General features: G+C 29.4%; 1 protein-coding gene across 3 annotated transcripts; it reads left to right on the top strand.

The window, feature by feature from the left end:
- Nucleotides 1-619: 619 nt before the first annotated feature.
- LOC126901832 (C-terminal-binding protein) lies at nt 620-26,950 on the top strand. Of its 3 annotated transcripts, XM_050678651.1 has the most exons (11): nt 630-1,051; nt 11,259-11,345; nt 21,728-22,055; nt 22,118-22,246; nt 22,319-22,541; nt 23,409-23,533; nt 23,786-23,885; nt 23,943-24,074; nt 24,152-24,425; nt 24,489-24,654; nt 25,954-26,950. In XM_050678651.1, the coding sequence occupies exons 3-11, from the start codon at nt 21,837-21,839 to the stop codon at nt 26,056-26,058; spliced, it is 1,473 nt and encodes a 490-aa protein (XP_050534608.1). In that variant the 5' UTR covers nt 630-1,051; nt 11,259-11,345; nt 21,728-21,836; the 3' UTR covers nt 26,059-26,950. The 3 variants fall into 3 exon arrangements, with proteins under 3 accessions (XP_050534607.1, XP_050534608.1, XP_050534609.1); XM_050678652.1 differs by lacking the exon at nt 11,259-11,345; XM_050678650.1 differs by lacking the exons at nt 11,259-11,345; nt 21,728-22,055; nt 22,118-22,246; ... (5 more) ...; nt 24,489-24,654; nt 25,954-26,950 and adding an exon at nt 5,464-7,313 and having other exon boundaries at nt 620-1,051.
- Nucleotides 26,951-27,736: the final 786 nt, after the last annotated feature.

Raw genomic sequence — 27,736 nt, 5'->3', positions numbered from 1 at the left:
ATAATTCTTGGTATATAGTTCAAAATTATTTTATTTGGTGTTTTATTAAATAATCAAATAGGAATAGTACTCCATAGGTGAAGTGGGGATGTCTTTCTAAAATTTATAATAAAAGAATTATTTAATCAAGAAATCATTGGTTTTTGTTAACAGGAGTCTCCTAATTGTTAATTACATTGGTTCTATTATGTGATTTACATTTAAGTAAAAGTTAATATTTAGCAAAACAGTAAAAGCTAGTACATGTTAATATATGTTTATTAAAATTAATATTTTAATTATTTGAAGTTTACGTAATATTAATGAATAATGTTATCCATACATTTTTTCTACTAATAAAAGTCTCTATTTTTTGTCAAATAAACATAGATATGATAAGCCATAAAAATCTATGTACATGTACACATAGTACTTTCTTATTTATAAAATCACCAAAATTAAATAACTTAATATACTAAGTTACTTTTCACTATAAAATTCATATTTTAGCGGGATTGGAATTTAAATTTGGTAAAATGAGCGGTAAATCATTAGTGGTTTGTAGATAGCAGTACTATAGCATAGGCTATAAACGCAGTCATCGATGCTCAACGATGACTATCCGCCATTTTCCGGCGGCTGTTTGTGTTTGTCTCGCGCACACACAACAGTTTCGGCCGCCGTCTAGCCAACATAACCTGCCGCCGCCGCTATCGTCATCCGTTACGTCGGAGCACCATTCCAGTAATCATATCTGTATTGGTGAATGCGATTAGATTTTACTTAAAACTTTCAGTGTCGCTCAATACTCGTTGTGTTTAATGTGCGTACCGGTAAACGCCGTTGCCGTCCCGCAACCGTGAAACATCGGTTTTAGTATTTTCATATTATTCTCCGGCTAGTTCCAATGCTGTGTAAGTGTGCGCGCCATTTCTATATATTAATTGTGTGTGAACGTCAGTTTGGGAGTGGAAATCTGTATTGACCCATATAATCGACTTGTTACATACATATTCGAGGTTAAACAAAACGTTCGTAACCGTATTAATTCATTTTCATCATTAAATACCCGGTAAGTTAAATTTATTAGTTATTAATACAAGACCGATAATTACTTCGTACGTCAAGCCGCTTTATAGTTCTTACAATATCCTAATGTTATTATTATGTGCTTTCGATTTTCATTTATTTTTAGTACAAATAATTCAATACACTTTTTAATTTCGTTTATTTTGTTACAAAGAATGTTTGTATTTTGGTACCGGTCTTTTTTGTCGATATAAATGATTCTTCATTTGAACATGCATAATAACGATAGTTAGGTTTGTTTTATTTACTATTTTAATTGCATGTAGTAGATAATGCTTTGTGGTCTGGTTAAGATAATTGAAATAGTATTGTTTACATTCTTATAATAAATTAATTATATGAACAATGTGGTTAAAATACTTAATACGCCATCTATTAATTAATAAAATAAAAGTTTTTTTAAATAATTTTATTATTTAAGTGTTTTCAAGATCAAACACATGTTTTTAAATAATTTTATTGGTTTAAAATTCCTGGAGAGTGCTTGCTAATATAATAAGTGTTAAAAAAACTATTTCGACATGTGCTTTTGCTTCAAACCGGTATTATCCGAAACAATGCCATTTAACGATCAACAATTCCCAGAAAAAAAATGTTCAGTTTATTATCTTGATATATTTATATATACATTATATACTCGTGTGTAAATATACACAATTATATGGCAAAAAATATATGCAGGTCGATATAGTTGATGTGGGTTAGGTGTCCCTTCTTTGTCGTCGTTGTAGGTAGAAGGGCTACTAGTCAAGTTTTTTTCATATAACATATTGTCATACTTCTTGACAAGATGAGTAAAGTATAGTGTTCACAATACATGAACATTTTGTCTATTGCAATTTAATTATTATTTATAATCTGTATTATTTTGTTGTTTTTTTTAACTATTTAAAAATTTTGTCTACTTGTTGAGATTTTGCATATTCCTGGAATAATATATACTGCATATAATTAAGTGCAAGCATATATGCGTAAATTTAATTCATATATCGATTGAAAGACGCTGTTCGTGTCCATTATATCACGACGTGTGCTGTCACCGTTATAAACTTTTTTATTTAAAAAAAAAAGTTAACTTAATTTTAAAATTAGTTATTGTCTTTCCTCCTCAATTATCTATAACAGTAGTTGTTTTGGAGAAATATTTGAATCATTTATAGAACTAGTGTATTTATTTGTTTAATATTTAAGTTTTACTAGAATTAAAGTCTCGAATTTAAATTGTGAATTGAGTCGTAATAAACATGTAGGTGTACTCATCTATTTTGTTAATAATAGGTATCAAAACAGAAACTATTAATCACCAATAGGACTATTTTAAGAAATTCCAGATTTTTTTTAAGTTTCAAAATTACTTCAATAGCATTTTTTAAAACAAATATTGTTTAAAGAATCGTGTTTGAATAAAGTTTAGTTCTTTTGAACGAAATATTCTGAACTTTGTGTGTAATCCTAGAGTGCTATATTTTGAATCGGTTGCCATACAATAATTTTATTGTAGTTGCATTTATAGATTTTGTTTGATAATGATTATTAAAAGTACTGTTGTCAAGGCAAATATAAAAACCACAATTGGTGTCCGCCGGTAATTGAGGCACCATAAATGGAAGGGCGACGATGACAATGTGAAAAGAGCGCGTTCTAACTGGTCTGCATAACCGCGACGACGGTCTGTGTATCGCCGCCATCGTCTCATTCCAATAGGTGAGAGGGGGACTTGGCTGGACGCGTAACCGTCATCAGTCCGGCGGCCCACGTCTTTCAATTCGTACCCAGAAACGGGCACTGCCTTTCCCCCTCTCAATATTCTTATAGTACTCTCCCATCTAGCATTCACTTTCGTGATCAGCGTTACTTCTACCAAGCAACCTGTGTTCGTATTGCGTTTACATTTGTTAGCCTCACATGAGCAAACCGCCAATTAGAATAATTTCACCTTCGACGGTTATTTTATTCAAGTTCGCAACATATTACTTTGTTCTGTTAACAATTTAACATTGTAATGTAATGAATATATTATTTACGTCATAGACAAGTATCTAAAATAAATTTGCCTATAGTTAGTTGATTTAAGTGTTGTCATTAGTTGTGATTATTATGACCATCAAGTTTAAGACTGCAACAATAAAAAAAATATCTTTACATAAGTTCCTTTGAAATTCATATTTAACACTCTTTTTAAGAATAATTTTGGTAGTTTTCATTTGGATGTTCATAAGGGGGTGTTCTAAAATGTAGAATTCATAAATTTAGTTCTTATTTTTTTTACTTTTGCAATCTTGAAAGTCGGTTAAATGTAAGTTTTATTTTCTGTATGTTTATGAATTTTGTTAATTTTTTGAATTTAACAAATATTCACTTATACAATAAAAATTATTTTGTATTGTACATTCAAATTTATGGACATTACTTGGTTAGTTCAATGGCCAATATTTTATAAGGAATGAATCTATGTATAGGAAGTGTAGTTGGCATACAACTATGAATTTTCGACCTCGCTTATTTTGTTATTTAAATTTTTTATTGATTGTTGGCGTATTCGTTTTTGTAAATTTCATCTGGACGTGAATTATACATTTTTAACAATTGATTTTTGCATAGATATCAGTTCTTTTATGATCTGAAACGAATAATATTTCCCTGGGCGTTTATTTTATTTTACCCCAATTTGACAATACATGATCTCCATGTGTCCCCTTTGTCTACGATCAATAACATCTGTCATTTTAAATGTGTTATCCGGTATAACCGTATAGCAAGCAAATTATAATTAGGCTATTTGAATTTCAAAATCATAAACAATGTTTAATAATTACTTGAAGTTTCGGAATTGACCTTGATAAGTTTTATTATAAGAATGAATGAAATATACTATGGAGTTATATTATAATTTTTGCGTTTGACTTTTAACTATTCATATTTAAACGACATAATAAAAAATTGAATATTATAACTCGAATTGTTGCCACTCAAATTTTGTATGTTAAATACTTTGGTTTTAAATGATACTTTGATATGAACACCTTGACATTAGAATATCTGTACTTACTCAAATGAATAATTGGAAAAATTTATTCTGTTAAAGCAAAAAACACGATAATTGATTTCTTCTTTAAATTTTTATTGGTACGTTATTAAACATTTCATTGCCTTAAGCGTATGTATTACGAACCTGTTTGGTTATATTATAACGTCAGCGTAAGAATGTGTATTTATTGATATTTAAATGTACGTTGAATCGTATTTCTGTGTGGTGGTCATACAGTAACAACATACACGTTCTTAGTCGGCCATAACTAAGCTAATCGCGGTCACCGCATGAGCGACTATATTTGTCGGGCTATTTGTTTCGGTTACTGGCGGGCGGCAACGTTGTTGAAGCGCGTTATAACAAATCGGTAATTTAACGAAACAACACAGTGTGTTTGGCGTGGTATGCATGTAGGAATAATGATGGAGGTGTATAAGTAATCATGGCAGTGGTGATGTTGCAGTCGCCGCTATGGCTCGACAATGCCGTCAGGATGTTGTATTTTAGCGAAAAACGCTGTGGTGAAGCAGCAGCTGCCGCAGTCACTGTTGCTCTATAACCAATACGTAGGAATACGTGCCTTGTTTGTTGTATGCCAGCTGCTGTTTTTAACGTTCTTAGCATTTTATACCATTTTTAATTTTCATTTATTTGTTTGCACAAAAAGTGATTTGTTTATATTAGTCAATTCTAGAGATAAAAAAACGAAATGTATCGCGGTTCTCTTAACAGTGTGGAGTCAATGAAATTGCTGTAATATTTTTATGTTATTGATCACTTCTCCAGTCTTAATTAAGTTATGATACTCATTTAATAAACAAAAAATGTATTGCATATATTTTTCGTTTTGCTTATACATTTCTGTGTTAAGAGACTTCTTAATCGATGCTATTTTTTTTTTTTTAATTTGATTTTATACTTTTTATTAATACCGGAAATATTATTTTTTTCGTCGGCCAATTTATTAATCGGCATACTGCTCAAATGTGATTTTTTTCATAGTTTTAAAATTATAGTTTTTATTTGGTATTTCAATACATGTACGAATTATTATATTTACTGGTTGTTCGCTGTAGGCTTTAATATTATCTTTCACAATAAAATGTCACTATTCATTAACGCACTAAAAATTATTTAAGTAGTAATTGTAGTACAATCGAATGATTTTAACCCAACGTTATTGTCACATTTTTTAAAAAAGTACACAAAAAGTCAAGAAAAAAACATTTGTCATATTAAACGCACAGTTAAAAAGATATGATTTTATAATTTCTAAAAATCAACATTCCAAGCTTAATTTTTAGTGCGTTTAATATTTCTTTTAAAATGTTTTTTTTTTTAAAGCTTTTTGTGTATTTTTGCAGGAATTGTGGTATAATGTTGACGTTGTCGATTAGGAACAGAAGTAAATCTAAACGGACGCCTACTCCGAAAATAGACGAACTTTTAGAATCCATAGGCCTTATGAGACACGTAGTGCCTAGAGATGGAAGTAGTTTATTTAGATGTATTTCGCAGTGTGTGTTCCTTACTCAGAGTTGTCATATGACCGTCAGACAAAATCTTCTATTGTTTTCTAAACTGCAGATTAAAGAGTTCAGTAAAATGACACAAATGTCTCCTAGTAAGTATGCTAAGAAAATTATAGACACAAAAGTAGATGGTGAGTTACTTGATATGCGAATCGCTGCAAAGTTTTACCGAATTAACATTGCGTTCTACTTAGACGCTCAACCTTTCGTACCATTAATAGTTGAGACACCAGATGCAGTTAAAACATTAAGTATATGTTTGAATTATGAAGGCACCTACGATTTAGTTTTAACTAAAGAATCTGTGGAAAACATATCAGTTTGTCAATCTATTATGTATGAAATGCTGTACAAAAATGTGTTCAATTTATCCAGCGTAGATTTTGCAGTTAAGGAAATGTTGTTTGAACGAAAATATCCTTCATCTCGTTCGAATGATCGTGCTAGTCTAGAAAAAAGGGCTACTTGTACCGATATGAAAGAGCTATTGGAAAATGGTATCACACCATTTCCATTTAAAGTAGCTAAAGCTCTTACTCCCAAATTATATCGAAACACAGAGTATGATATTTGGTTGAACAGTAAAAAAGAAAAATTCTACGGCCGGTGGAATAACTGGGAATTTAAAGAAGGCAGCAAGTGTTTAGTGATGATTGGGAATGAAGAATATGACTGTTACATACAACGTATTCGAGAGAAAAACGAACCCGTTGAAGTATACGTCAAAGATTTAGCTCAAAAAATTGATGTAGAATTCGAACAGCTTAAACTCATGCCCGTAGATCAAGAAGTTAGGAATTCTATCAGCAGTCCTCCTGTTCAAGTGAGTCACGTGTCATCCACATCAAACGAATGTTGTAAGCCGACAGTAGATGCGACTGAGAAACATTGCGAAAGTCCAAGGTATCAACATCAAACCACGACCCGCCCTAACAGACAACAAACGACACCTGATTCTCCTAGATACACTGCGGCTATTCTCCCTTCTCCCAACTACTATTTGCCACAGTATCCACCACCAGTATTACCCTTGAATAATTTAAATCCAACAAACAGTGGAAGCGTTATGCATCCTTGGTACATGTCGACGCCTCCACCGCCTCCGACAGTAATGCAGCCGTCATTCAAAGATAGATTCATTATGGTGGAACCATCGCCTCTTAATTTAAATAAGAACCGCATAACTCCGCCAAACATTCAGTTTGTTAATTATGTAGAAGGTTCGCCAAGAATGTCTGCACCACCACCACCACCACCACACTTTCAGCAGGTGTCTCCGTCTTGGTATTGCGTTAGCGAACATCAAACGGATACTACGTGCAAATGTACACAGTGCAACAATAACGAAGAAAGTGCTGTGACCGTGGATTTTAATCGTGCGTATCAACCTTGGCCAGTACAACCGGAGTTCGATGTGCCCTCCAGCGAATTGCAACATTGAACGTGTAAAAAAAGACTGATAAAATGTAACCCGAGACTGATTATATTTTGTTATTGTTTTATATTAATTATTTATTTAAAAAAATTTACTTGTTCTCAAGTACTAGCAGGTATTTCGTTTTTAAAAATTCTATTTTTACTCTCATAAGACTTAGTGTTGATAAAGTTGGTATCAGATTTTTTAACTTGATTGTATACTTGCTCTCTTTTTATTGATTCCTAGGCAGGGAATCGTTCCAAAAGTTATAATATTATGTTGATTTTTTTAATGTTTGTTTGGCATTTACTTTTAAAATATGTATACGTTTTTTTTGTTAACTATTAAAATGAATTGACTATTTAAAATTTGTATAGTTGATGTATTGTTTGTTTGTTTTATTTTTATTATGTTTAAAAAATCTATACTGAAGTTTTTTTAATTTTTAGTTTATTTGCTGGGAAAAGTAAAGAAACCAATTTTATTTTATCTTGTTATACCAAGAAAAAAACGTTCGATTAAAAAATAATTTATTACTTAATTCACTGCGTTTTTTATTTATTTATAATATTCAATTTTTTATTAAACGTAATTAATTATTTAATTATATTTTAACAGAATCGTCTTCGTACTGAGTATTTTTAGTTATACAGTCTTCGAAAAACATACAAAATTGGTATGTTTCTCATTTGAAAACTGTAATGGCTATTAGTATTGGTCTATCATAACTAATTAAATCGCACATTAAGTTCTCTTTTAAGTAACTCTATTGTTTAATTAATTGTTTATAATTAGGAATATTATTGAATGTTGAAGAACGATTTTGTTGTGTCTACGAATAAGTTATACGCACAATGATCTAAATAAATAGTCATGTACTAATAATCAAATTTAATTTTTCATGATAACTGAGGGCTCAATAAAGTTATGACCACGTGTATTTATTAATGTTTGCGTGTAATATAACTTGAATGTATATTATTGAACCCCATTAAATCACTATTATATATCTTATATTGTCTTTTCTCTACATCGTGGCCAATCGAAGGGTTATCTTCAAAGATTATAACAGAACTTTGTCTTAATAACAGGATTAATAGCGTCATTCAAATAAATATTCTTTGCATGAAAAAGTATCGTTATAAGTCGATGTAACTTTATTGTCCTCGTTAAGTTTTATTTATCGTTTTGTATTCATACTTCAATTAGTAACATTAATAAACTGTTCGCAGTTTTAATTTTAAATCATTATTAATCTGATGTTTGACCGAGGTCGCTGGAATTGGTTATTACATGATCTCTAATGCCTTACATAGTAAACGTCTTACAAATTATATTTTCAAAATAAATGATATGGACCGGTTCCCCTGAGGAACATGCGACGTACAAAAAGACGTACGATATAGTAATGAAAACTTAATACTGATTACAGCAATAATTTTTAATACTTAAATAAACAATGTTTGCTTAAAATAATAGTATCTGTCCGAGATCATATGAATATAGCTGTTAGTGTTGATGTATTAGCATTAGTGAAAGCTACTAGTACTCTAATCCGGTCTTATTTTTTACCCTATCATTGTTGTATCGTTTTCAATATTTAACTGCCATTTGAACATAATGGCAGCGGCATGCGGTTTCAGATAGTTCGTCTACAGCAACAATATAAACGGTACGCATATTACGAACACGATAGAAATCGGAATCAAGGACTGGTGCAGTGGTGGCGATCGGGTGATTCGATAAGAAGGAGTGGTAAAGGAAAGGTCTCGGCGCGCCTCTTGACCCTAAACCCGGGGAGAAGATGAGAGAAGGAAAAATATTATATTTTATATGGTTTACGCAAACCGGTTGTGCGTGTCTGTATGAATATTGAATGTGTTGGACACGGTTCCATCGGTGACGGTGAAGCGGCTGCAACAGAGGAGATCTCTGCCGCTTGTTGCGCTATTATTTAACGATAACTACGCAAACCGTCTGCGGTTGCTAAATTTTTTTATTATTATTCTGTTAGGTTACGTGTTATCATCGTTGTCGGCGGCGACGAAAGCGAAGATAAAGCGTGTGTTGGTAACAAATCGTAAACGTGTGCGGTTTTTTTATTCCAAGAGAAAAAACAACGTTGTGAAATTTAATTGTTTAAATTCTCGATCGTATTGTAGTGCATTAACTAATGCGAATTTTTAGGTAGTAGGACTTTTTTAAGATGACTGATTTCATTAATATGTACAGTATTTTCTTTTAATATGCTGACTACTCTATAACAAATTTGTGATGGGTAATCGAATTGTTTTTATTTCCCGTTAAAGTTTATGATGTTGGAACGTCGCTGCCGTGCAATTCCAAACGTGTCGATTCAGCAAAAATCCCTTGCTACTTCTCCGCCGATTTTACCGTGACAGTCTCCTGGTTGGTTGTTGTTTCTCCTTCGCCTGTGGGGTTTCAGGAAGTCGAAAATACACATCAGCAATATCGCCAAATCAGCAAACAATATACACATCATAATACTCCGCCGCTTTGGCGTGTGTATTAAACATCTATTCTTAAATATGTCCATACACTTATTTTTTGTTTTAATATAACGTGCGTATGGTGAGGATTCACTCGCCCAGTGGTATGTTTAAAACTGGGAGAAAGTGAGTAGGACTTATTGGTCTATGATAGTGTACAATAATACGTGTATATGTATGTGTATTTATTATGTGCGTGTACGTATGTCTACATAGTGTATTACATTTCTTGTGTTCCCGAGGTTTTTTAACAAAGAAAAAACTAGTTTCCAGTAATACTTCGCTAGTAATCCGACTGGAACTAGCCCAGCAGGTGTTGACTGGTCAGATATTTTTTTTTTATTACTCCACACAAAACCGTCACCCGTTATACATGTTTCCAGTCTGTAATTATTATTTCTGGATTTGCACTAAAAATATATATATATATATATAAATTAACGAAAACTGTTCAGATATGTTTTTATTGTTTTCAGCTACGTTGGTCATTTGAGTATATATTTTATTCATGTACCGTAAAAAGTTATCCACCAATTCAATGATTGTTTAAGGAACATATTTCATCTATTTTAGGCGTAAACTAACTATTTATATTGACAACTGTCAAGAAACCAATAGCCAAATTCAAGGTTATTATTATTATTTTTTTTTGTTCTGTAGTATTCCTTTAATATATCTTTTTTTGTTAACTACAATTCAATTTGAAAATAGACATCTGTGAATTATTGTTTTGTTTGTATGTTTAATAGGAATTGTACTGACTGGCCGGTATAAGGTTATCGATTGTGTAATGAGATTTATCTAGTTAATAATTTTCTTTAAATACTATAAACAATAGAGATTGCAAATAATAATGGAGAAGCTTTATTTAAATATTAATCAAATTATAATAATTATAATTTTACTAATATATTTTATAAATAAAAAATTAATGCTATAAACGTTCTAAATAAATCCATAATATCAATGATAAAAAATTTGTTTGATACATTTAACATATTAATTTTTTTTTTCTGAGTAGCGGCAGTAGTAGCACTGCTTACTTTCATGTCAGCAAAACTCAATAGATTAATCGCATTTTTACTCTTTTAATTAATAATATTTACCTAGTATAATAGATAATATAATTCGATATCTCAGTTCTGTTGTTAGTATAATATTTCTATGTATAACAAAATCAGCGTGTTTGTAGATTCGTTGGCATTGTAAGGTATTAAATTGTCGTGCAAGTATATGTGATTATTAAATTTTATCAACATGGACCAAGCATAATTTTTTTAAGCTGTTTCGCAGTTCACAAAACCTTTAATTCCGTATCATAAATCAACGAGTAAATCAATAGGTACTTAAATAAATCACTCATCTAAAGGAAACTTTTACTATTTACTTAATTTGCCGCTTTTACGTAGTTTATCGTTCGACTGTGATCCGTCGGCCATAGTGTTCTATTGTTAAATAACGCAATGACACTACGTGTAAACTATCACTTAACTCGTTTGATGCTTGTTCAACTAAAACCCGAGTAGCAAAGTATGTCGTCTACATTAAAATACTTTATTTGCCATAAAACAAACAATATAAAATACAAACAGTAGTTTTTTTTATTCTAGAATTTTATAAAGTAAAAATAAAAATTGGATGATTAATGCGCACGTGATAACTCTGTTGTTGATACTTATATAAATTTTATTTTCTCTTAGAGGCTCCAGTTTTTACCACGTTCAACTTAGTTTCGCTGTCACGTGGATATCGACGATCGAAACTTGATAATTCGCAAAACTGTTTTTGTAAGTTGAAATTTACGTAAATAACATATGATAGGTATTTATGATAAGTTGATTAGTTTTTCAATGTGCGTGACGTCAGAAATGGAATTAATTTACCAAAAGATAATTTATATGTATTATTAAAATACAAGTTGACGGTAATTTATAAAACGATATGCTATTTTAATGTCTACACAATGTAAATCTGATGTTATATTGTAAAAAATAATAACATTCGATAAATCTCAAAGAGAAATTGAACAATTTCATTTTAGGGCTTCAAGATTTGTCTCTATATGACAACTCAATTTTTTTTTATTTTATTCTTGAAATACTAGCCACGTGTTAGCTAAATCCTCAAAGTTTAATTTGTGTTAAATTTGCTCGATTGATCATGTTTATGTGTGTTACTATTCCCTATTATACAATACCATATGAATTTCTAATCCGCTATGTCTGTTGGCAACATCGTACAAATACCGTGGATTCCCTGCAACAGAAGTAAAATTTTTTTATTTTAACCTCGCACTCTCCGAGGAGGTCGGTGGTAATAATAGTTCTTATCGCGTATGTGTGCTGTTTTAAAAGTGTGTGTGTACTAACAATTGTAAAATATGTATGCCGCGTACCTACATTAATATAAACAGATATTGAATGTTGTATATTTACATAGAACCATATGGCGGTATTACAATCTCGGCGTTGAAATAAAAAAATGAAGAAATATAAGTCTTCATTTTGACTTAGTTAGAAGTTACATGAGTGCTTGTAGTTATAAAAAAGAACTAGCATAATGATTGTTCGTCGAAATATCCGTTTCATACATTATCAAATAAATAAAAAAAATCGACTTACTTTTTTTTTGCCGTTTTATGGTCTGTATTTTATTAATTGAACTAAATATGAATAAATTAAATAAAATTTTAAAATCGATATTTAATGTGTTCGAATCACTTGAATGTTAAAATAAGTGTATGTTTTATCATAAAAAATGTATTTTGTAATTGGGTACATCCTATGAAATGTTTGAAATAATTTTTATTTTTAATTTGTAAGAGTGTATTGTGATATTTTACTGACGTGGCGATAAACTTATGAGTTTAATAAAAATCTTCTATGTAGTTTCATATTACCCACACAAATCGAACGATTTGTGTGTATAAGAAGCGACATGGCGGGTTGGGGCAGAGGTAACATAACAAATAAACAAAACTCGTATTGATTTGCTTTGGTCAGCCGACAACTATAACGAAAGGGAGTAGTTCCTTTAATCTATAAAGTCTGTGTAAACACTAAATTTTTTATAGAATAAAATAAGAAATGTTGGCGGTGACAGACTGTTTTCTTCAATAACAAAAACTTTCACTGAAACAGTTACTAGACAAAGTTTGACAAGTTGTGTTGGGAGACGGTTTTATAATACTTAAATGTCTGTTTGTTCTACCTACTACAAACTTTACCCTAATGTATCAATCGTCAATATTGTATAATTATTGTTTACTTGTGTCCATGGAAAGCGCGTGCATGTAATTTTCAATTATTATGTAACCTTAAGAATAACAACGACAGCAAATGTTCTGCCAATTCGTCGCAAACGTTTTATAAACATATTAATGATGATGGCTTTGTGATAATTTATAGAATTCTACAATTAACTGTAAATCTAATTACAATAATTAATAGCTTTTAAACGGCTGGTGAATTATAAATGAGTACGAAGTGCACACTCGCGTGCATCACTAATCTTTAGGAAAACCAATTTACACATTTCGTCTTACGGGTAGAAGTCCGATTTTATATTTTTTATTCTGATATAATTAACTACTAATATTTATCGCCATTAAAAACTAGACAAAATTGCATAACTATTATATTGATTTAGGCGAATGCCATTTTTAATAATCGCTAACTTACAATGAATTTGCTTTGAAAAAGTGTATAACTTTTATTAGCGTCTGATATGATATTACACTCAAAATAATTGTAAAATATGTTATCTTTTCTTTTCATCTATTTCTCTTAACAATTGTCATATTTTATATTTATTTGTCATCGATGGACTATCGACATTATCTCACTGTAATTTAAAATAAATAATTATTTTAAATTAAAATACGGACTTGTAATGGTCACATTACAAAAAACATTTTAACACATAGTTGAATTTACATATAACTTTAATACAATTACAAGATGCAATAAAAAAAAACAAAGTAACAAAAATTTATAATGAACAACGTAGAAACAATATAGAAAAGATACAGTAAATTAATTAGAAGAGTGAGATGGTTTAGTATTGGTAATCCTTATAATTCTTACAAGTGGTTCATTTGTAGCATAGTTTGAGATACAAACAGAAATTAAAAAGGGATAAATATTGCGCGAGGCCAAGGTGGGGATTTTGAGGTTAATCGAAGAAACATTTGTGGTATTATTTTACCTGAGAGTAAAAGAGAAAGAAATGTTAAATTTGCTTATACTCTCCTATCAACGAGTATAACTACAGAAAATAAAGAACAGGAGAATAATAATGAAGCTTGTGCTCAATTTTCATATATATATATATTAATAAAGTGGGGGGTCATACCATAAATAATTATTTATAGTATTTCCTTTAACAATTAATTGTTTTAAAAAAAAATATTTTGAAATCCAACTTAAAATTATTTTAGTATCTGAACATTTTTCGTATAAAGTAAATATAGTTATGGCATGAATCCATAATACGCCTACTTGATGCCAAAAATTGCTACTACATTATTTAAATAGGTATTTGCTAACAACTCTGATATAATTCGGCAAGTCTTTTTGGCTCTAATGTAATAATTGTTTTTTATTATATAACCTAATCAGTCAACAATTAAATAAAAATTGACAATTTATCATATTTATATTCTGATAATTATAAAAAAATATATCTATTTCATTTTTTTCCAATTAACAATAAACAAAAAAGGTCTTATTTGTTTTTTTTTTTTTTTTAATTTTAACCTAAATAACAAAATTATGAAATTAATAATAGTATGTTAGCACCACTATTATAATAAATTCCTCGTAAAAAAAAAAGGTAATTTCATAATTTTGAAGTAATAAATACGACTTCATTGTTCAATTCCTATTTTTCTTAGAGTCAATATATAGGTGTTCAGTAAAAGATAAAAATATTTTTATTGTTCTTATTGTTTGTTACAATTAACCTATTTCCTTAAATTTAACACATAATATTTCTTGAATTACTTTGGAATATTGTGAATATTTACTTGACAAAACTAAAATTCAACACAATTTCACAATTAAAGTTGCAGATATTCGTATATTGTAACTTTTGTACCTTTTTACTTAGATATGATATCATGTTTAATTGGAAAGTTTTTTCTTCAAAAAATGTTTTATTTTGCTATAAAGGTATTTTACATGCAGCGCTGAGTATGCAAATTATTATGTGCTTATTCATTAATAAAATCTTTTAAGATAAATAGTTGAAAGCAAATAGAATTATTAGTGCAGTATATTCTTTAAATTTATCATTTGTTTATAATAGGCTATCGGTGATTAAATGATGAGTTTTGTCTCGTTAATATGAACAATATTTGATTAAATAAATATTCTCTGAATTCCGTTGACTAAACTTATGATTATTATAATAATAGGAATAAAAACTGAAATTTTAACAAAAAAATAGAATAACAAAATGTAGTTATATTCATTGTTGGATATATATATATATTAATGATTTTACAATATTCTTATGTACTTATTGGCTTATAATTATCTTTAATAGATAGATAATAGTGTAATTTAATAGAATGTAGTTCAGCTTAAGGTAATGACTTAGCTATTGTTAAATATATTAAAATTAAATTTTAGGTAAAATTTTGTATTATCGTTTCTAATGTATGATATTTTAGTCTTATAAATATAGAATACCAATTAAAAGTCGGAGTTATTCTGATTTTTAATACTAAAATATAACGTATCGTTACAAAAAAAAGTTAAAATGATGAATAAATGGTCTTGTTCCTATGAACCAATGTGAATCCATGTATATATTCTGATAACTTGTTAACAATTAGTCATAGTATTTATATTTTAATGAATAGAGTATGTTTATATGATGAACTTAGTCTCGTTCGTATGAAATCTTGATTACAAATTACACTAATTCTGAACTTATTGCTTATATCAACATAATTAAGTATAAATTTTAAATCTATACAACATTTTTAATAACTTGAACAAGCAAATATTTTGCGTTACTTTTTTAAAAATAATTTTGATAGTTTTGACTATGTTAAAAACATTTTTTTTTAATACGCTAAAAAATGTTATAAAATATCCACTTATCGTATTAAAATGTTTTAAATATTTTAAAAGAATGAGTGAGCACGAAGCGAAGGTGGGGTTGGGTATTGTACTTATGTAAGTGCCCTATTCACCTGCACTATTTATAAACTATGTATTAAAATGCTTGTAACTCAATAAGTTGTAATCTACCCATCAAAAAGTTTTTTTAAGAAAAATGGTAAAATAAAATTTTGAAATATATATATATATATATATATATGTGTATAAAAGTATGTATGTAATGTAAAACTAAAATTTATTAAAAGAAAAAAATATTAACTCGAAATTATTGGTGGTGAAAAAGTTATTAAAGATGTCAGAACACGGCGGGACACTGTATATGATGAATGAATAGACTTGTTCCTATGAACTAGTGTGAATCAATATTCACTGTCCTTAGTATATAATTTAGTAATATTCGTTAATTTAAATGTTATTTATAAAATATACAACAGGCTAAAAACTATAATTTGTATAGCATGATGAGTATAGTCTCGTTCGTATGAATTTATTGATTAGAAATTACAAGTACTCTGATTATAACGTATTATTGAAAGCATAAATTTTGATTTCTCACGATGAATAAAAGGTCTTGTTTCTATGATACTATATGAATTAACATTACATTTTCCGATAAATAATTTTTCACTATTTGTGAAGTTTTATATTGTTTTTCACTCTTTAGGCGGAAAAAACTAGATCATATATATATAAATTATATAAAGTGATGAGTTTAGTCTCGTTCGTATGAAACAATTGATTAAAAATTACAACTACTCTGATTATTGATATATGTTATTGAAGATTAAGACATAAATTGTCATCTCTCTTCAATTAATAAATGGTCTTGTTCATTTAGTTCCATGTAAATACATTATTTTTTTGGGAATAAGTACAGTCAATACTCATTAATTACATTCCAAGCAATTACAAAATGGCATCTATTGTTGTTTATTAGGTTAGTGTTTGTATTAGATAAGATGTTATAGTGTTAGGTAAAATGATAAAATGAAGTATAAAATGATGTTTAAAAAGGTATTAAATGCATTAATGTCGGATTAAAACATTGAAAGATGGAAATCGTATAACTAATTAAACGTGTATGTGAGCCGACTTGTTAGAATAGTCTTGTTTATAGTTATTGTTTAAACAAGTTCGTTAATGGCAAAACAGAGAACGGAGTCATTAAGTCACTGCTGTCGCATACACACTACTAAACGAAACGCCGAATACAGAGGGTAGCAACGGTTAAATAGCGTTCAGAGTCGAAGACACGCGGGATTTTGCCGTTATTATTATTATTATTGCTGTCGGCGTCTGGTCGTCATTGTGTGCGCGGGAAAGTCCGACGTGGTATTTCATCGTGTGATGCGCCGGTGATCGTAGTGATGGTCAAGGGGGTGATGCGGTGTAGATTCGTCGGTAGCAGGTTGGTCGGTGGAAGTGGCGGTAGTCGGTTATAGAGCATCAGCTCGATTCGGGAAAAATCGATGGCGCTATTACCGTTTGCCGCTGCCGTAGTCTCTCCCCTCTCTAATCCTCACCGGTGTCCTCCGTGGCGAACATTCATCGCACGCTTCGCGTGCCGTCCAACTAGTGAGGAGGGCTACGTTTCCCAATAAACGCCTCCCTCGCCCCCTCCATCGTTATTACTGTTGCGTTTACTGTTAGCGGTCAGTGTTTTCTTTTAAGCGTTATCGAATTTCCAAGTTCAATTTACATTGTTATTCTTAATGGTCCTTGAGACAATGATTTAATAAATATACTAATGAGATTATGGACTTGATCAAAATTACTGTTGAAAAAAAAATAGTTTTTCTCGTGTATTAACGTCGTATAGTTTATTGTATAACGTGACTAATCGGGAATAAAAAAATTATGACACTCTTAGAATGACAGCATAGTAGTAATATACTTTTTATTGAGTTAACAATTAACTCCTCTCCTTAATAATTGTAAATTATATAATGTGAATATAAACGTTTGAAATTATTATAACTTGACTTAAATTAAATAGTCATTTATTAAATAAACACGTATTACTTTTATTGATCATTTTTTTTAATTACTAGTTATTATTTTATTGATAGTAATTGATTGACTGTGAAGAGAAAAATATGAATTTTTATCAATAAATGTCTATTATGGTTCAAATAGTCTAAGCTACCGGTTTTTGTAATTAAAATTGCTTTATCTTAATCGTAATACTTAATTTCATTAATATTTATGTGTGCGTATAAGATGATTGATTCGGAATGTGTGTATTTTTTAATGTGATGAAAATTTTTTTTACGGCTAAGAATTATACAACAGCGTTAATAATTACAGTTTTGATTGTGTGTTTTTGATGACTCGAAGTGTACTTATCGCTTGTGTTTTAATACGAATACCATTGCCTGTACCCAGCGGTACAATGTTAAAAATGCATTTATCAACACGTATTATTATTGCCCATTAAGTATATACACGTTCGTGATGATCCGGCGTTATTGTTGCTATGCTTAGCATTAACGTGGCAGCTCTGTTGTGTAAAACATTGTTATTTAAATTTGGTCTTGTTCAGGCGAGATCATTTAAATTACAAATTGTTTTGTAGAAGAAAACAGTGTATTCCGGTAAGATTTCCCGGCACAGAAATATTATATGTCATTTGTTGGCGTTTATTTAAAAATAAAACCATTTTGTCGCTTTGGACCCGTATTGATCTATGCTAAAAAAACAATACGAATACACTGAAGGATGTGAGAAAAACCGTAGAGCAACGTTGCAGATAATATAACGATTTCGTTGACTGTACACAACAGGGGATTAAGTATCACGGACGAACGATGGCCGTTTATTTTGCCCTCTGCAGCCTTAACGTTTGTACATGTTTTTTGCCGTTTGTAAACAACGCAAAGTCTATTGTCAGATATTCAACATTCTTCACGCAGAAACTTATTCCTGTAATGTACCTCTGTTTTAACTCGACTGTCTTATTTGTTAACAATAATGTCAAAAAACAGAAACGTAAATTTGTATATTGGGGTTATTAAACACTTCTTGTGCATATTTGGTTATTTTTAACTCGTTTTAGAATAATTACTTAATAATAGTTTCTTATTTAATTAATTATACTTTTTTCTAAAAATTGTATTTCATCAATGTTAAAACGTGTAATACATGTTTCGCAAAAACTAATAATATAAAATACAATTAAAATATTTTCATTTTATTTCATAAGGTTGACGCGTTAGGTCTAACCGTAGTAAAAATCAATCGAAGAAGATTGGTCACGTACCCTTTGAACCTGTCGTTGATGGAAAAAAAACTAAGAGGTCAACGCCCAACGGTTATTAGATATTTGAACGGCGAGTCGTGACTGTTAAAAGTAAAAAAAAAATAAATCTTTCTCCTCGCCGTGTAACCGTCAAACTGTGGGTTAATTCCGAATGGTTACCGATTGTGTGTGTGGATGTGCTTGAAATCAGTTGCCCGTAAAATTTCAGATTCCACGTATTGATATCAACTAATTTATATTATACTAACGATTGCAGTTATCTTCTCTACTTTAACGGCTTTGAAAGTGTAATGCTGTTTCAACGTACTTAGTCGTAACATGTTTTATTTGTTACTTTAAATTGTAAATCATATAATATTTTAGTTCGTAAGTTTCCTGAGTAAACACTAAATGGATAAAAAATGAACAAGTATTTTTTTAACGTCATTTGTTTTTATTCAGATTTGCCATGAAAAATATTTTTAAGAGATATACATGTTTTATTTTGTAGGTGACGGGTAAAAATGTCATTCACTATTAATACTCTTGTGTTTACAACTTTTACAAAAAAACTTAGTATGTCCTAGAACACTTGAACACTGTTTAATTGTATTTAATATCAAAGTTGACGATGAACATCGAATTGCGTGTGCACGGTCGGTTACTCGGTGCTGGCCAAGGGGTTACGAGTTAACTTTTCATATAGAAGTTTTACCAGTAATAAGAGGCTCATAAAATATAGAAAAGCGTAAAACTTTCAGAGAACCATCTCCATCGCCCGCTAAACTTGGGAGTTTTATTTAAGACCGGACTCTCACTTTATTTAAACTTATTTTCCACTCACCTCCGTCCAACTCTTACACTTTCGGCATATTTTACTGTGAAACGCGTCGCGTCTTGCAGTTGCCTCTTTGCCCCCTTTTGTTTCATATTTGATTTTTTTTTTCCGAGTAAACTTTTAACTACAAAATCGGACTGGGACGAGAAGTTAACCTGCCGTTAACTTTGCGACGTTGGCTGTATAGTTAGTTGTGCCAAAGTTCATTCCGATCAACTTTTCCTATGCACGCGCGCGCGTCGAAAACTTTTCGGCATCCACTGAGCTTTGTCCAAATAACTTGCCCCATGCTTGTTTTGTATAACTTTGTTGGTGAAACTAATTTATATTATTTGTAATATCCCCGCTTCGAATCCGCCGTTCTTAAGCTTTTAAAGTGCTTTAAAAATAAGTTTTCCCTTCCGGCTGTGTACCGTCTACCGAAATAGTAACTTGTGTGCTGCAGACTAAGAGGAAAGACGCAAAGAAATTATTTTTATGACGTTTTTTCTCAGCCCTCATATGTATTTTTCATTTTATCTACCACTTATCCTTTTTATTCGTACGTTAACGGTTTCTTCCATGAAATACATTTGCAGACTATGCTTAAGGTTTAGCATTTCTGTCATTTTTTTTTAGAATTTCTTATTGTTTCAAGAATATCATCAACCAAAAAAATTTACATCTATAAAAGAATACTTTTCTTAGTAAATATTTTCTTCGAGTAGTTTCTTCAACTTTATGTCTGTAATCAAATCGTCGATTGGCAAATAGTCAAGTTATCATTTAGTTTTTAAGTTTCGTTCTGGAAGTGTTTCTTCAACAAATGACACGTTCTTTTGTGAGTTTTGTTATTAGTTAAAACTTATACAAATATCATGATAGTTCGCTTTATTTACATTGATCCTTCAGCAGTATTAATGTTTACACAATAATAAAGGCGTTTTTCATTCCTTTTGTTGATTTAGGTGTATCCTTGGATTAAATAAATGATGTATTTAGTAAAGGTCTATAAATCATGCATGCAGTTAATCATTCAATCATTCAACAAATAAAATGAATTATATTGCAAAAACGATTCAAGTTAAAAAAATACTTCAACAATTTCATTTAAAAAAAAAGAAGAGTTATAATTATTTGCTTATTGTAAGATTATGGGATTTACACAATATAATTGGGGCGAGATAATCATATTTTTATAGAGCTCAAATGTAATGAAAGTTCTTTTTTCTGTTAGTATAGACAAACGATGAATTGTTACTTCGCAAGTTATTATTGTTATTGTGAAACAGTCGTGATTTTACAAAATTCAAGTTAGCAACGATCAAAATTTTATTTATTTACCTATTTAGTAAAAATAGTAAATTATTATTGTATTATGAATATATATATATAATACAATATATATATTTTTATAATCTTTTAAATGTCACAAAGATACTATGGTATGTTACGGAAAGATATACCAAACGTGTGTGAGTCTCAATTTTTTTCGACAACAATGTTCTACTTGGTTTTTTTTTAATAATTACCATATATTGAATTTTTTGAAAACGGTTAAAAGAGATCTATCTATTATATGGCAAAATGTTGTGTTAGACGGTTTGGCGTTTTCCCGTTTGCCTTCTTCATTGACCTCATGTAATGTAATATGAAATAAAAGAAAACTTTCTTTTTCCGTTTAAGTTTGGTCCGGATCTTGCAAGCTTTTAAACAAACTTTTAAGTACATTATAGCTTTTTAGATCGGCCAGATATCGACAAATAAAGTTTTGTAATTTTTTTCTCTCGTTTTCTACTTCTGGACTCGAAAAAAGTTTCTAAATTAAAAGAAACCTTCCCTGAAAGTTTATGAATTATACGACGAAAAAACTTTCAGTTTTAATCTTTATACAAATATTGTTACTTGTGTATTATTTAAGCGCTTATCTGGATGTATTTCAATTTATGTTAAAGTACTAAAGTTTGAAATTTATTGTTACAGGCTTCCCTCCCCCAGTCACTGACAGGTATGATTTGGATGTCTTAGAAACGCCTGTGTTATAAAAACAGTCAAGACGCAAGGATTAAACAAACGTGTTGGTAGTCCAGTAATGGACAAACGGAAAATGATTACAAAAAGAACTAGACTTGAAACATCTATCCGTGGTGGAGGATCTGGAGCTGGTCCCATTACTAATGGCCCGATACAAACGCGACCATTGGTTGCTTTATTGGATGGTAGGGACTGTTCAATAGAAATGCCTATATTGAAAGATGTAGCAACAGTTGCATTTTGTGATGCTCAATCTACTTCTGAAATCCATGAAAAAGTATGTGGTAGTTTTTAATTTATAAAATCACATTTTAAAAACTAATTTCTTTTTTTTTAAAGGTTTTAAATGAAGCTGTTGGTGCTTTAATGTGGCACACTATTGTTTTAACAAAAGAAGATTTAGAAAAATTTAAAACTCTAAGAATTATTGTACGGATAGGAAGTGGAGTTGATAACATTGATGTTAAAGTCAGTCAATAAACTATATAGTTATTTACTTTTTCTTTGTACATAATTATATTTATTGATACATTTATTTAGGCTGCTGGAGAATTAGGTATTGCAGTGTGTAATGTCCCTGGATATGGTGTAGAAGAAGTTGCTGACACCACATTATGTTTGATACTAAACCTTTATCGTAGAACATACTGGCTAGCTCAAATGGTCAGAGAAGGCAAAAAATTTACAGGTCCAGAGCAAGTTCGTGAAGCTGCTCAAGGTTGTGCTCGTATCCGTGGTGATACATTAGGAATTGTTGGCTTAGGTAATGTTTGATTAAAAACTAATAAGGTGAAATGGAGTGAATGTAAACAAATAGAGTAATTGTAAATTCATTTTTCCCTTAAAATGTTTAGCAGATTTTATTTCTAGATTAAAAACTTCTGGTCCTTATATGTGTTGTTATGTATAAAATTATTAAATGCAAGTTCAAAATAAAAAAAATTGTGCTTTTATCCAAAAAAAATGTATTTACAATTATTCCAATTTTTCACAATTACTCCACTTCACCCTATGAATATCGATAAGTTCTATTTACAACATTTAAAGTTATAAGTATTTTTAGTTTTATAAAATTATACTCAAGTTTTAATAAAGTTAACTTAAATTTACTTGAAATAAAATTTTTCTTATTGCTAGTTTGATTTTGAACGTCGTTACTGTTTAAGCAAGTGTATATATTAAGTTCACTTGCATATTTGGTTTTCATGGGAATGTTTGTTATGGTAGGTAGGGTACCTCTCCTTTTCATGTCTCAGTATTACAAGATGGGTATCCCATCTTGTAAGTATGGTTTGCCTTGCCAGTGTTCATTTTACTGACTACCGGCTTGGTCACCTAATAACACAGCTTCTGCCAAGCATTATGACTTTTGTGATGATGAACATCAGGCAACATCACCTTCGCTATGCCATTACCTACTGGAATCATCCGTCTGGGACTTTTTACCAGTAGCAAGCCCAGAGCCTTTGGTTTGCTTTACCTGTTGTATAAAATACTTACCCTGAGGGATGAAATAAAATACTTAAGTTCAAATTTAATTTAATACAGTAGCTATCTAATTTTATAGACTTGTATTGCTTTATAATAAATTACACATATCTAAGTTACTTTATTATATATTTGTTATTAGGCCGTATTGGATCAGCAGTTGCATTAAGGGCAAAGGCTTTTGGATTTAATGTTATATTTTATGATCCTTATTTACCTGATGGAATTGAGAAATCTTTAGGATTAACTAGAGTTTACACACTACAAGTAAGTTAATTGAAAATGTTGTTATAAAATAATAAGTCTACATTATCACATTTACGTTTTAATGCTTCAACTACTTAGTCCTAAAAAATTTTAATTTTTAATTCAAAAATTCATAATATATTATATTTGAGTACATTTGTATTACTCACTCTATAGTTCAAATAAAAAATTATCTATTAGACATATTGATTGATATAGTTGAAATAATTTTAGTATATTGATTTATAAGTTAAAATAAACATACTAATTTAGGATTTGCTGTTTCAATCTGACTGTGTATCGTTGCATTGTACTTTGAATGAACATAATCATCACCTTATAAATGAGTTCACTATTAAACAAATGAGGCCAGGTAATTTAAATTTCCCCTTTTTTCATAATTATTATTTTATTAATTTTTTATTGTTAGGTGCTTTTCTTGTTAACACTGCTCGAGGTGGTTTGGTTGATGATGATGCTCTTGCCACAGCGTTAAAACAAGGTCGCATTAGAGCTGCCGCTTTAGATGTTCATGAAAATGAACCATTTAACGTACTTCAAGGTAATTATAAAAAATCATTACTGTTTTTATACTAAACAGAAAATACATTTATTATGACCATAAAAATGAACTTTTAGGGCCATTAAAAGACTCTCCTAATTTATTATGTACTCCACATGCTGCATTCTACTCTGATGCAAGTTGCACAGAATTACGTGAAATGGCTGCTAGTGAAATACGTCGTGCAATTGTTGGTCGTATACCTGAATGTTTACGTAATTGTGTCAATAAAGAATATTTTCCTGCTCCAACAACGTATCCTCACCAAGCTTCGGTTGCTAGTGTGGCATCTGCAGCCGCTGTAGCTGCAGCAGCTGCTGCTGTAGCAAATCCTGATGCTATGAATGGAGGGTTAGTGAAAAATATTATAAGTATTTTAATTTTATAAAATTAATATAAAAAATTTGTCTTTAGATATTATGCAGGAGCCGGCGCTGGTGCTTTACCAGTACAACAAGCCCATTCTACAACTGCACATGATAATGTGCCTGGTTCTGGCTCAACTGCAGCACAACCTCCCCAACAAGCTCCACCAAGCTCACAATCGGCACCACCTGCATCTGTTCTCCCACATTCTTTAGTGAGTACTTTGCCGTCTGTCAGTAGCGGGGCTGATTCAGTGCCTTGAGCACAATATACCCATCATCTCTAATTCCTTTGTAACAAAAAAGAAAATGAGTGTAGTCTCCCATTTATCCAGCCTACTAGAATTATTTTACAGTTACTTTATCTCTATAAGTTAAAATAATATAAAATCTTATATATTGTATGTAAAAAAAAAATAATTACACAAGCAGTGAATTAACATATAAATTCATTTCAATTAATTTTTATAAACCTGTGTTTACATTTTGGGTTGTGTATATATTTTTTTAAATTCATATTTGAGATTTTAATATATTTATTTTGCTGCACTTAACATTACATTGTCAATATATTTAAATATATTCTTAGTTTTCAATGATTTAACAATAATTTAATGAGCTAATTCACTGCTTAATCACAATGCCAAAAAGTCATTGATTTACTGTTATAACACTGTATAATAACTTATAATAGTATATTTTTTTATGCAATATCTACAATATCCTCGCTCAAATATTTTTTTTTATTCGACATTTACGTTTTGGCTTAATCAAATTACAAAATAATTATGTTGATGTTGCTATTTGTACTTATATTGCTTTACTAATATTGTGATTGTGTTGCTATGCCTGTTATTTATTAAAGGGATTGCCTTAACAAGTAAAATTAATCCATAGTGATATTTTTTATGATTAAAATGCTTTTTGTATCATAATTTGAAATAAATATTACATTTTTTTATATAACAAGCACACTTCTCTTTAAAAAATCAATGAAATTTTAAAATTATATTCTTTCAAAACAATTTTAGTTGTATTTCATAAACTAGTAATTACTTAAATAATTTTTTTTTTAATTCTTAACTGAATATTACAAAATATTTATGTGTTATATTATTTTTTAATTTAAATTTCTTTTAATAGGACTTCTTTGACAAACTTAATAAATAAGCCTCTAATTAATTTTAATTTTTAAATTCATTACATTGAATAAGAAGTTTTATGATCTGCAATTTGTAGCTTGTTATATGTGTTGCAATCATAATAAGGGCGTGGTAAGATGATGTACTTTAAAATTATTTATTTCTGCTAATGTTGTATCATAATTAACTTCTCAAGGCGTCCTAGGAATAATGGGTCATCTGTTTTAGTAAATTTAAATAATTATTCGACCTACTGCTGTGTCTCAAGTGGGAGCACTTTGTGGATGCTTTTACATTATTGTCGACACGCTTCGGGAGTTTTGTGTTTTTATTTGATCCTTTATATTTTATATTATTTATATTTTTTTTTAGTTTGTTAACACCCAGCTTCCATATGCTTCTGGACAAAATGATCGCGACGGTACAAATAATGTGAGCCAAAGTAGTCCATCCCTGACATATAGGCCTGTTGTATGAAAGGAGTATACCCCTCTGCCTTTAATATTCAAATTGATAAAACTATGACTGGTCTATGAAAATAAATATTAGCTAATCGCGAGAAACTGTCGTGTTTTTTGTGATTGTTTTTATTTTTAAATTATCCAAAATGATTATTTGATTAAATATACCATTCATTATGGATATTTATAAATAAGTCGCGCAATTGGACGCCTTGAGTTATTATATGCTCAAAAATAATAAGTTTTATGACCAATTTTATAAATTCTTTAAGATAAAGTTCAGATTTAACTGTTTCAATAATTATTTTGATAACTATGTGCAATCTTCGACTTAATAATTATTTAATTTATAAAATGAAAAATTGTATTGTTAAAAATTTGGATTGAGGATATACTATTTATTGTGTAAAAATGACTGTACATAATAATTTTTTATTTTATTTGATTTATATTTGAAGTTATGTTGTTATAATACAACTTTGCAGGAATACATTTTTAAGTATTGAATGGGGGAAGATTGGGTTTTTGTAAACACATGATTCTATATTTTGTTTTAATAAAACCAGAATATATTTAATTATTTTATTTGTAAATAGCAACATCACATTAATTAATAGCAACTATTACATTTAGAACTTAACTGTTTAGTGTGTTTAACTTGTATACTATTATTTTAATTGAGATAATAAAATTTTACAATTTATGTTTAACACATATGTAGGCAGGGTGGGGGCATAAGCAAGTATTTTTTTAATGTTTTCTCTTTATTTCTGTATGTGTATCAAAAATAAAAGTATGACTGAATTTTTTGCTTACATAAAAAAAAACACTAAAAAACGTACATGTTAATATGGAGATATATTAGTATGTATATTTATTACTATGTTAATTTGATTTATATTTATATATACATAGAAATATTAATCATAATCTTATGTAATACACCGAAAGTACATAATTCAAACTATATTCTTGTATGAAATTTTCATGTTTTGAATATAATGATAATAAATTTCAAAAATCCTTTTTAAGTTTAATAAGTATCATTTTAAGAATTAAACTACATGTTTAGTTATATTTTTTGTGTTGTAATTAAATTTAATTTTAAGTCAAAGTTGTAAAAAATAGTTTAAAAAATAAACTATAATGTGTGAAAACATTAATTAATACTATCTTTTATTAAAGATAATACAGTAAATATCTTATGCTTATTGTCACATGTATCATCGTACATAAAACATTTTTTAATAAGACAAATTTTGTTTTAATTTTAAGAAAACGAAAGGTGATGTAATTCTTAAATTGTTTAATATTTTTATGATTTAATAAAATATTACTATACTTTATATATTTCTGTTAAGTAAAAAATAGGTCAAGTAATTTTGGCTGGGCCCAAATTTTTTAATTCAAATTTGTACATATATTTAAAAGAAACAAAAAATTTATCAAATGCAATTGAACTATTCTTTTTTAGAAATTGTAAAGATAAAAAAAAATGTAACATTTAATATTTTATTTGAGAAATTACAATATATATATATATTAGTGTTGCATGGATCAATAAATATTACTGTGTTATTTATTTCTTGCTGCGTATACTTAGTAGAATTTACTAACTTATAAACCTAATTTCAGAATAGTTATTTAAATTTATATACTATATAAATTGCCAAAATGTGACTATTTCTTTTTTT

Source organism: Daktulosphaira vitifoliae, unplaced genomic scaffold (assembly GCF_025091365.1).
Source record: "Daktulosphaira vitifoliae isolate Bord-2020 unplaced genomic scaffold, ASM2509136v1 Scaffold_3, whole genome shotgun sequence".
Classification (NCBI taxonomy): Eukaryota; Metazoa; Arthropoda; class Insecta; order Hemiptera; family Phylloxeridae; genus Daktulosphaira; species Daktulosphaira vitifoliae.
This window is presented reverse-complemented; position numbering and strand designations above follow the sequence as displayed.

Bases quoted from the DNA above. Each gene is read 5' to 3' on its own strand.
- LOC126901832 (XM_050678650.1), top strand. From the start codon at position 5,477: ATGTTGACGTTGTCGATTAGGAACAGAAGTAAATCTAAACGGACGCCT.